Source organism: Vulpes vulpes, chromosome 10, assembly GCF_048418805.1.
Source record: "Vulpes vulpes isolate BD-2025 chromosome 10, VulVul3, whole genome shotgun sequence".
Lineage (NCBI taxonomy): Eukaryota > Metazoa > Chordata > Mammalia > Carnivora > Canidae > Vulpes > Vulpes vulpes.
Window position 1 is genome coordinate 61,266,333 of NC_132789.1, and position 12,375 is coordinate 61,278,707.

At 34.4% G+C, this 12,375-nt stretch overlaps 1 protein-coding gene across 50 annotated transcripts in view; it reads right to left on the minus strand.

Moving 5' to 3' along the window:
• The window catches only part of PPFIA2 (PTPRF interacting protein alpha 2), a 495,741-nt gene that overhangs the window by 55,597 nt on the left and 427,769 nt on the right, over positions 1-12,375 (minus strand). For all 50 annotated transcript variants that reach the window (XM_072724476.1, XM_072724479.1, XM_072724473.1 and 47 more), the window contains 2 exons: positions 11,796-11,950; positions 2,168-2,261 (listed from right to left, as the gene is read on the minus strand). In XM_072724476.1, the coding sequence (XP_072580577.1) occupies positions 2,168-2,261; positions 11,796-11,950 (249 nt within the window). The remainder of the gene's footprint in view (positions 1-2,167; positions 2,262-11,795; positions 11,951-12,375) is intronic.

Below are 12,375 nucleotides of genomic sequence, written 5' to 3' on the forward strand. Positions count from 1 at the left end.
TCCAGAAACCAAGGCATAGTGTCATCCAAGCCCTGAGTAAGTGTTAGCACTTATATATGTCTCATAAATACTGGTTACATATTTATACTCATGAGGTTCTTGCCATGGAATAATCAATAATAAGAGAAATACTTCTGTCCTTCCATTAGTCAACCTTGATTTGCTTTGTTGGATCATTTTTAACCCAAATACCACTATCCCTAGGAAGTAATTGTACTGAGAAATATTACCTTTTATTATATCATAGAATGTTCTTAATAACTTTTTCAACATTAAGACAAGTATTTTATTTAGTGCATTTTAAAATTATATTTCACCAAAACGTATTACAAAATAAAACTGAAAGGTTAAGTATAGTAAAATCTTCAAACTAAGTCTAGAACTAAAATAGGTTTCTGACTATGAGGGTAGTTAGGATTGAGAAACAATTCCATAAAATTAACATTAAGTCAATCCAACAGTGTTTAAAATAATTATAGATAAGTTTTAAATATATTAGTCTTAAAATCACTACATGATTTTAATATTTAACTTTAGTAACTGTTGACAAAGACATTTAACTTGGATCCATTAACAACCAATGAAATACGTTGTCTGCCTCATTATCACCCTTATAAGCAACGTAAAAACTGGTTAAATTGCCACTATATATAAATATTTCATTGTAGGAAAAATAAAAATTAATTTTAAGTGAAATAAATCAAGTTCATTAGATAGCCTGGGTTTTAATTACTCTTATTCCTCTAGACATATTTTAAATAAACAAAATTGGAAGTACTTTAGACTTAAAATAAGTTTTAAAAAACCTATCTAAAGAGAAGATTTCTTAGAGGAATTTTTTCTCAAAAAATAGCCACAAAATTGAATAAAGTATTCCTTGATAGTAATAAATAAAATTAAGAGAGTTTGAACAGATTGTGAAAATATTTGATTATATTTTTGAGTGATCAGTAATATAAGAAGAAATATTTACTACTATTGAATACAACTATTTGGTTGTATTCAAGAAATAATGCTCTCAAGGTCACTTCTTTAATTCTGCACAGTGTTTCTATTAAATTTGATGCATATATTATACATATATATAATTTTAATAAGTAGAAAATTAATGAAATAATGAGGGTAGTGAGCTCCTCTACAACTTGCAAGTCTGTATTTTCTCATTACTAGTAAACATCTATAAAGCAAATGAGAAGGCAAAAATATGAAGTCAATTGATTATGCCAAACACTATAACCATATAAGCATACCTGTTACAATAATGGTAACTAGAGCAATGAATGTTATTTCATAGGAAAAAAGGTAAACATGAAGACTACAAACACGATGTAATACATATCTGAGGGGGGAGGGAGAGGAAAAGGAGTAAACAACCAAAAGATTCTGGAATAGAAGAAATCCTTTGGCTTTTAGAGAACATGTTCTATAGGTACTATTTAATCACTGAAAATGCTACTTTGTATTTTAAAAATATGTTATTTATGGACCCACTAGCTTTCTAACAGCTGCTGAGACTCAAAATTTGCCAATTTTGCAAGTCATTTAAATGTTCCATATTACATGTGAATGAAAAGATACACTATCAGTTTCCTGACAGATGCAAAACAATCTGCTCTGGGTCTAAAATAAGTTTATGTTCAATCAGTCAAAGAAATATTCTCCTTTTAAATACTCCAAGTAGAGAGGAGGTTCTTTAATTGCTGTGAGAGGAAACACAAAGTTGGATGGTATATGTTCTCATTTTATCAGACCAGTTCAGTCCTGGATTCAACATCAAATAGATTATTATATTACTTATGAGGCTACATTTAAACATTTTAAATATTTACGAGTTTTGCAATAAATGTGTCAGTCTCTTAGAAGAAACCATCTATTTCTATTACAGGCCAAAGACGTGTCTACCTATCTCATGCAGCCCCTCAAGAGAATTAGGAAATGCCAGGGCTTGGACTAGGTTATGGTTTCTCTAGTGAAATGATCTTATTAAGGCACCAGTGACAAATTTTGTTACTGTTTTCATAATTGAGTTTAGCAAGTCGTTTTAAGGACTACAAGGACAATGATGGCCTTAGTCTGTTGTTTCCAACTACTGCCTTTTTAGTTCCCCACAAGTAATAAAGAGCAAGTCAAAGCTAGAAAAAAGGAAGAAGAAAATCTCCAAACCTACTTTTTCTTCAGTCTTCTGTCCTTCTCAGCTTGAGTTCCAAGTTTGCCTAATCCCAGGGACTCCTGAGCTGCAGCTTCTGTCTCCATGAAGCCTCCTGTGAAGAAGCAACTATTGGCATTAGGTTGCATACATTGGGTCAATGCTGAAAAGAAATTTTTAAAAGTTATTTGCTCAACCCTTCAGTATTAGATATTCCTTTGCTTTTTTTAGATTGTCTTTATATTTCCAACTCAATGCCCATAAAATGGGATGGGGACATAAATGAATGCACAGTGATAGAATGAAAAGAAAGGGTACATATTAGCCTACTACTCAACTGCACCCAGCAGCAACATAATACATCATAAATACATGGACAAATACAGTCTGCAGGCTGTCCACTTCTCTTCTTACAAAAAAACAAGAGCAAATATGGGTATAGTGTGTGAGAGTTTTCTTTCAACATTTGAAAAATTTGCCATATTTTATATATAATGGGATAAATGACAGCCCAATGAACCCAATAAGGTGCATGTCAATTCCAAGTCAAGGGAATGCAGAGGCATTTGCTGACTTCTAAAGATTTTTTTCCTATCTTGCTTCTGGAATCCTCTCTTCCTCACTTGGCTGACTTCTGTATTCTTTAATGTAAGATTTACTTCCAGAACTTCACATGTTCTGGGAGCTTTGCTTTTGTCTTGTAAATTTTATAATTATATCTGGAAAAAACTATGTGTTCAAAACATCTTGGGAAGAGTTGCTTTAACTCCGCAAGTCACAGATTATTTAGTGTAGTGTCATTTTAGAGAAGTATGTTGGGCATCAAACACAGAACTACACATTTTACAATGCAATTATTTCATTCAGGATCCTTAAGCACATAATTAATTCATCGATTCTTGTGACAACTGAAAAATGAGAACTTAATCCTGGGCTCTGTTTTCTCTTTGATATTTCCTATATGTAAAAAAACATGAAGTCAAGGTAAAACGAAAAAATGTTCACTATTTTTAAGTGGGTTAAGGTATACATATTTTTTAAATGGAAGGGATTTAAAGTCCAAGATAAGCTCAAGATAAGGTAGAAAGATTTAGGCTAATACTACCTCTTACAAAGGCTACACACACACACACACACACACATACACACACACATGCCACCAATATATCAATAAATACAATTATTAAACACAATTTTTGCTATTCTGTTATTTTAATTTTCCAACCTCACATTTGCAGGGCTTGGACTAGGTTACGGTTTCTCTAGTGAAATGAGCTTATTAAGGCACCATGACAAATTTTGTTACTGTTTTCATAATTTAGTGAACTATAATACCTGATGCTATTAATTCTGGAGCATTGGTATAAATGTTAATCTCATAGCCTAGTAACTCTGTTACTGAACTGTAAAATTGTAACAAAGTCCTCCTCTTTAATTGAAAACACATTGATTGCTGTCTGGATCTAATCAATAATTTTGAGTTTGGGGACCAACATTTATTTTATTTAATTATGCACATGTGGAATCAACACTTAAATAATTTTTTGTATTATGAAAGAATTTCGTTGTTGGTACCATTAGGAGAACCATCCACTAGCTGACTAAAGGAGTCTTGGGGGTCGTTTTTAAATGTGAGATTTTCCATTTATGCACAGTGAGTGAGTATTTTCATTTTATGTCTCTCGTCAGTGTACTTGCCTTACTGTATATCCATAAATTACTATTCACAGTCTGGAAATAACAATAAAATTGTTCTCTTGAAATGGAAATAGAAATGAATGACTCACTCAAAAATTACAAAATTCTTGATCAGTCCAGATGGGGACATAGAGATTGATGAAGTAGACCCATTAAATAAACAAGACATTTCAACCACCAAGTGGTTGTATGAATCAGGGTTTTTATTTTTTTCTGAGCAAACAAGAACATGTAAATTATGATTTAAAATTTTTCTAAGAATCCAACATTTTAATTAGCAAAAACAACATTTTTTTAAAAATGAAAGCTCTGGGAGAGAAATAAAGAAATCTCTACAAGAATATTGTGAGTCAAATCTAAAGCAGATATTAGATTTTGCTTGTCATAAATAAAGCTATAAAAATAAAAAGCACGAGGAGCTTGGAAATACTTTCAATACTTCAAAATCTAATATCCTTTGGACAGAGCACTTAATAGAGAATTACAGCTACATCTGTTTCAAAATGCCAATAGAAAAGAACACTTCTGGCCATAGGAGATAAAATTACTTTAAAGTATCACATGTAGGACAATGGTCTTAAACAGAAGCAAAAGTCTAAACATGTGCATGTTTTTAGACCAATTAAAACATTTCTGGAGGAGAACCTTCTTTCATTGAACTGATCCAGCAAAGTTCAGGTTCCAGCTCTTGGTAAGAATAGTTCCAGCCAAACCAGCTTATGAACTCTTACTCTATGGATGATCATCTAACTCTGGGAAGAGCCTGCCAGTTGATGGTGGGTTCATACAGCTGTGTGGACTTTAGGAATATCCACCTGTCTGTCTATACCAATGTTTTATTCACTAGTCATACAAAGCTATGAAGCACTTGAAATGTGGCTGGTCCAAATTAAATGTTGCAAGTATAAAACACACATATGATTTTGAACAGATAATGCAAAAAAAAAAAAAAGAATATAAGGTGTCTAATAATTTTATATTGATTTCATGTTGAAATGTTCTAATACATTAACTTAAATAAAACAATTATTGAAATTTATCTCACTGGTCTCTTTACTTTTCTTGACGTAGCAACTAGAAAATTAAAAATTATATGTGACTCACATTTGTGGCTTGAATTATATTTCTGTTGGAAAGCTCTCTATATACTGATGGTTCTAAACTAGAGACAGTACCAATCTCCAGAAAGAATATGAATATATGCGTATGTTGGTATGGGGAGGGAGGCATATTTTCAGATATCGACGTGACTGCAAAGGGCAACTGATACATATTGTGCAGAAAATCCTTTAGTGTGTCCTTAAAGTAGCAAGAGTGCCCCTAATATTGAAACACTAGCCTGTGAAAGTTAGGGGTTATTCACTCTCTGAGAGGTTCATTAGGAATATGAAGAAAGCATCATTAATTCTCCACCTTCTCAGGGCATAATGTACTCAGGTATCGAAGATGTGAATTTCATGATTCGATGGATTACTCACATAATAAATTGCTTATCACTTTGTCAGTGACCACCTAGTAGTTGTGCGGGCAAATGCCCAAGTCAAAATCCTTGCCTCATTGAAGTTCTCTGGGGTAGCCCTAAGTGCACTTACTTTGGCAAGGTCTTTGAGGAGTTGGAATTGTTGGGCACAGGACCACTTCTAGGACGCGAGGGTCCCACTCAAGTATTTTTTTTTTTACTAGATCATTTTCTACATAAACAGTTTGAGTAACTCCAAATTAGTCGAACAATAATCTAGTGGTCCCAAATCATACAATATCATTCCACACAGTGGGAATGAATGATTCACTTGTCAGATCACCCTCCTGAACCAGAGTTGGGCCACTGGCCCAGAACAACCTCATGGGTGTGAGTCTCTAGGCACCCTGGGATCTATCTGGTTTACAGCAAGCATGGGGAAGAGAGTCAGGGTATACTCTGAAGGGGAGAAACAGGGACTCAAATCCAGATAGCACTGCCTCCTGATTTGTCCCAGAGTCTGAAAGGTTACAAAAAAAAAAAAAAAAATCAGTGCTTCTGGTGATTGGACACACACTGCTCCAAATCTTGGCTAGGAGTGTCCTGCACAGAGAGCATTGCCAGCCACAGCCTCTCCTAGGCACCAGAGAGGGATAATAGAAAATTCCAAGGAAGGTGCTGCAAAGCATAGACCCAAGCCAAGGAATTCAGTAAAGGACCCTCATACACTTGGATCTATGAATGGTGCTGGTTGGAGCTATCTTCTCATCTGGGCTATGAGGACAAATATCTCTATGTAGCTTGGACCTCAGATATCTTTCAAAATAATTTCATGTTGGCCCTTGAGGGTCAACATATGTAGGAATTTCATATGTTTCATATGGTCATATGTAGGAATTTCTAGCTGAAACCCACATTGCAAGGTCTGTACCTCTCTCCCCCTTTGTCCAACAGAGGTCCCTGCTCTTGTATTAAAGAAGGGAGCTCCAGCTCCAGAGAGATTAAGACTGCAAACTGTTGCCTAGTGCTGGCTTCATCTTTTCTTTCATCGGACCTCTCTTTAGTATTGATCCATAGCATTAACTTGGATTTGAATAAATGGTTACTTATTTCTCTATATCTCTTTATCTGTGAGATGAAATGCACCAGACACAGGGCCTGGCTCATAAAGGGTATAAACTAGGGCATAAATGTACTTATAATTGAAGCCAATTAGTGCTTTCTTCAAAGAAAGGCCCTTTCACTATCCAGAGTATGAGTCATCTGTAATTGACACTTTGTGGAACTCATATTGTATCTGTTGGCTCCAGAGCATCTAAGAACAATGTGAATTTTGGGGCAAAGGCCCAAAATTTCAGGCCATCCAAATTTCATGTGGACATAGGTGCTTTTGCTAAATAATCTTGGTGTGATATCGATGCTGTTTTGTTCATTATGAAGATATTTTCCTCATTATGCTAATTACAGTAAGTCAATGAGTTTGGGCAACTGTAATGCAACCTGGCAGATGACCATAGAGGAAAGAGAACTGCAATTTAGCAGGCAAAGAAATCGCTTGGAAATATACTGCTTTTCATGTGCATTTGAAGGAAATTCATAAGAGTAGCTTTTATTTATTTATATATTTACATATTTTTTCCTCAATGATACATGCATTTTATACATCCAAAATGGGGGACACTGTTCAAATTCAATATATTTTTCTGTTTTTACTGTTTTTTTTTTTTTCATAGCTTTGTCACATTTGTTCTATTGGATCAATTTTCCATTCTTGGAAATCTCTTCGTCTTTGATTTCTGGTCACCTCTCTTACAATATCTGTCAATGGCCTCTTTTCTTTATCCTTTTCATTCAGTGTTAACATCAGCTAGGATAGTCATGTGTGTTCTGTTCTTTTCTTTGTAGTTTCTTTATTATGACTGGGGTTCTCTGAAGACCTGGGAGAGCCGGTGTTTCCCAGGTAGTAAACCAAAGAATGTGTAAAGATCATATGGAGAGATGTTTTGGACTGTCCATATATCAGTTTTTGGGATAGTTTTTAGGGATAACTCTATTTTTTTCTCATTTGTGTTTCTGATTCACATCAGTAATCCATAAATCAGATACCTGTGCTACTGAAATATTCATGTCAAGTGACTGGGGATGTACTGACCAAAGACAGAGTGAGTCCTAATTATGCCACCAGAAACCTTGATCCAAGGTGGCATCACTCCACTCATTAGCACTATAATAGGATTATTCAACCAGTGATAAGCCCCACTGAATTTTTCCATCACCCAGACCCCATTTTGACATCTTGTCCACAGGGATTCCATGAGTCACAGCTCACCCACTGCCTTTCCTGTTCTGTAACTGAGTAACTTTGTCAAAAAAACAAACGAGTGTCATATGACATGGCTATTTTTAACAGAGTTTAATTTGCTTTGCTTCAAAATAGGTTAATGCCTTCAGAAAGAATTAAAAGGCAAGCCAGTCAGGATTCCATCAGTTGATGTACAATCTTAGATTGTAGGGTTCAAAACCCCTGTCCCTAGTTATCCTGGTAGGACAGACAATGTAGCACGTAAAATTTTTCTGGGTCAGGAACATACTGAAGGTTTTGTTATGTTTTGTTTAAAATAAAAGGTTACATGTGTTTATGTATTTTATCTTACTAAACTGAAAGTTTCCTGATGCCAACAGTTATGCTTTAGACATTGTACTAAAGTCCATGGTTGGTACTCTACACTTCAGAGTAGCTCAACATATGCTTATTCACTCAAAGTAGGAAGACAAATGATTTTGGAGTATCTGTGTGTTCTTCTTTCCCCTCAAAATCTCAACCCTGTTGGGTTTCAATTCCCTTTTGTTAATGCTTTTTTTCTGGGTAAAATCTTTGTCTTTAACAGGCAAAAGCAAAAACGAATTTTTGAATAGTTCCACTTATTTGCATATTCTGTTCGCATAAGGCAAACCTTACTTTTATTCATTTTCTTTAAATTTTAGAATTTCTAAACAAAAATAGTAAGAGGATTTTATAAGTTGCCTTTTGGTCTGGGTAGTTTTTCCAATCAACAGTTTATTTGGGACTAGTGGCCTTCCTGACGTTGTTCCTATCTATCATTTGTTATACATACAGCTTTGGCACCAAAGTCAAAATATGTTTTTAGGAAGAGGTCTCTTATCTCAGATATCCTGTTTCTTCCTTAAGTTCACATCATAATAAATACTACTGTGAGTGTGTTACCATCCTCTTGAACTGTTTGTATAGCATCTATCCTTCATTGTCCTAACTGATCTTCTATGTTGGTTAGGACTAAAATTGTTTCTAGAATTTTAGCAGTAGTTGTGTGGAAGTCAGGCTGTGTAGGTCATAAAGTGACTGCAGATGAGAATGTGAAAATAATAATTGTGGGCAATTCACTTAAGCTTGGATATTAGGGGTAGGGGAAAGATAAGTCAACATCTAAGGAAGATGGTTAGGCTTAAGACTCTCTCTCCCTTTGCCCCTCTCCCTTGCTTATTTTCTATAAATAAATAAACAAACAAACTTCTGGAATAAACAAATTTTGTTTGGTTTCTGTTAGCTTTGTTCAAATGTTTTTTTGATGTGTTGCTTCCTTTACGCTTTGGGGTTTCCATGTTTATATAGTCTCTGCTACTAACACATTTGAAAAAATGATTACTTGAATATTCAGTTTGATTCACCATGGTTAGCAGCTTTTAATGCAGTCACACTGACTGATCCATCATATCTGAAGTTTATCTTATAATCCTAGCTTTTCAGACTGTTATATAATGCAAACAACACTCCCTTTACCAATATTCTCCTCTGTGAATTACTAAGAATTTCTCCTTTGTTCTGATGGAACTAAGTGAACATGTTCATAGTTTTGTTTAGACAGCTTTCTTCCTACATACCATATTTCATTTAGAGGCCTCTAGCATAGCTACATGCCGATTACTTTTCTTTCTTTGAGCTTATGAGCTAAATCTTTAAGATTTCAGAATCTTAGGACGTGGTCCAAAATTTCAAATTTGGTTCTCTGACAGCATCATCACTCTACCATTGCTCCCAGTGGCATCTTTCTTTTTTTTTTTTTTTCTATTTCTATTTTCATTGGTAGAAGATAGAACATTGCCAGTGCCTATGTCTGAATTTTCCAGATCAAGATACTAAAATCATAACCATGAGAGGTGCTTCCTTAGTTTCTTCTGATGCATAAATCAGCATGATGAGGTAGTAGCTGCTGGATTTGATAAGTTTTCACAGTCTTCCCTTTATAACCAGGGATACACTTTCCAAGACAAAGATAGACCTGAGTCCATATCCCTCAACCAAAGTACCAGTGTTACCATGTATCATATTCTTTTGGTAAATATATGGTTTCTTTCAACCTACTTGTTCTGTATTTTCTTCTTACTCAACTCTTATTTCCAATAAAGATTTTCTATTTTTGGCTTCTCCAGGAGCTTTGACTCACCTTCAGCACAGCTTCTATATAGCACCAGACATACAGATTTTTATCATTGTCCTCCTCATCAGTATTGTAGTCCCTAGCATGCTGCTGACTCTGGCTTTGTATATACTGTATCTCTGTTGTTCTTTAGAACAAAACAAAATTGCTCAGAGCTCAGAATTCTTCCTGGGGTGATGCCATGATCCCCAACAACTATTGTTAGTTTTCAACTTGGATGGAGTTGATCAGAAAGTAATTGTTATTGATTCCCTTCTTATCTGGTCTGACATAGAGCCACACAGTCACTGAAAATGGGTAATAAGGTTTCTAGAAGAATCTATAGTTTCCCAGACTTTAAATTATATCTTGGATACCTTGATTTTTAAAGAATATTGTTGGCAAAATTTCTGATTCAGTTACTGCCCATCAAAGTTAAATACAAAATAAAAAAAGAAAAAAATCCATGAGAGAAAGGCAATTAAACACATTTTAAAAGGGAAAAGTAAATTATAGATTCTAAAATGAACATCTACATTGAAATGGGAATAAATAAAATTACTACATTAGCAAAATAAATATTTTAAAATAACTGTCCTATTGTGAATTATACTGTAATTTATTGGAAATGACAATTTAGTAAGATTATAAACAGCTGTTAAATAAAAAAAAAAAAAACAATGCCTTGGCATGTATACTTGATATTTAAAAAAGAATCCTCTTTTATATTCTTTCCTTATGCAGTAATTTTTTTACAGGTTAAGGAGTTTGTCTCCTGAGAAACAGAAATTCAAAGAGGATTTAATTCACCTGCTGAGTAACATTTAATCACACAGCTGGTTGGACATCAATTTCCCATGGCTTCTTATGCTTTGTATTTACATTATGGAAGTTGGGAGAGGCATTTTTGAATATAATACATTTGTAAAATAAATATTATTCTCAGAAATTCTTTTGGTGCCAGGACAGGACAGTAAGGCTGGGAGTTGAAGCATTACTTGTTAAGCAATTATTCCTTTATTTGGAAACCTAAAGAAAGTATAAGAAATTCATATCATTCTGTTCAGCATTTACTGTTAGAGGTAGAAGCTAAATATTTTCCCAATAATTTAACTATAGTTCTAAGTTAGAGGAAAATATGGAAAAAAAGAGGCAATCACAAATAACCAATATGATGAAAAAAGATTTCAGAAGAAAAAAATAAATATATAGGAAGACACACACAAGGCAGGTTTATATATCATCATTTTGGGAAATACGTTTTACAAATACTTTTTGTTTCAGACAATTATAAATATCTCTGTCCATCCATCCATCTATCCCTCCATCCATCCCTTACCTATCTATGTACATATGTGAATATATTTACCTAGGGTCATTTCAAATGTACTTATCTATATTTTTATTCAATTGGTGACTGACGATAACTAACTAACACAATCCCTATTGCCCTATTCCATCCTGTCTCCCCACCTACATACTGTAGAGTTTGTTTGTGGAAAGCCATGTTAGCTCTAACCAAAGAAATCCTCTACTTTTTTTCCCCTGCACACCATAATTCTTCATTTTGACTGAAAAAAATTATTTTGAATTTTTTTATAGGTATCTCAATTTTTTCAGGAGAAAAGCCTTTATAGATATCAGTCCCTTAAGTGGCAGTAGGCTCAGTGGCTTTAAAATGATTCTGAAACACTGACACAGGAATAAATTTCTCAGTTCTGCAAATTATGAAGACATTGTTTACTCATCAATAAATAAGAATAACAGTAATAACACTTGCCTCATAGGACTTTGTGTCTATCACAGAGTCAGCATTAAATAAATTCTAGCTATTGTTATTCAGGGAAATCTAAAGGACTGTTTTCAATATTCTTCCCTTGTAGGTTTTGTCAAACATTATTCGGTTAAATTGAATTTACAGAGCTGACTGCAAAAGAAAGTTTGTCAGGTAGAAAAAAGAAGAAATGCCAAGATGAGAAATGAAATGAAAACCAGATGGACCGTCAGAAGTGACCAAAATGAGTGGCAGTGGAAAGTGAAACACATGCACACTTACGGAGCTGCCCAAGTCGGGCTTTTTCTTTTTTACCAAACAGACGTCCTATTGAAGACTTGATTCCCTTCTTCTTGGGGGCTTTGTGAAGAGAGTCTTGGCTGCTATTGGCACTGCCAAGCCCAAGGCTTTCTGGCTCAAGGGAGGCAGACAAACTACTGCAAAACACAAAAGAGAGCAGACTGCTCGTCCCACAAGGTACACAAGACTTGTTCCTTTATAAAGGGACAAACGGAAGAACACTTATTTTCTCCCTTTCCTCCCACATTTGCTCTTAAGCATATTGAAGTTTGGTTTCCTTGAGCCTCCAAATTTTTTCTAGAAAAGATTATTTTTGTTCCAAGTGTTTTTCCCTCTAGTTTTCATACAACCTCAAATGAATCAATGGACATAGGTTGGATTCTTAATTGGATGTTGAATGACCTTCTGTTATTTAGCATGGGACCCTCTCTCCATTTCCTTCTCAGTTTATGTTTTTTTTTTTTTTTTTGTCATAAACATAATGACCTCTGACAAGACATTTAAATTTAACTAACAATGACATTTAGGTGCTATTTCAGCCCACATCTTTACTGGGTTTTCT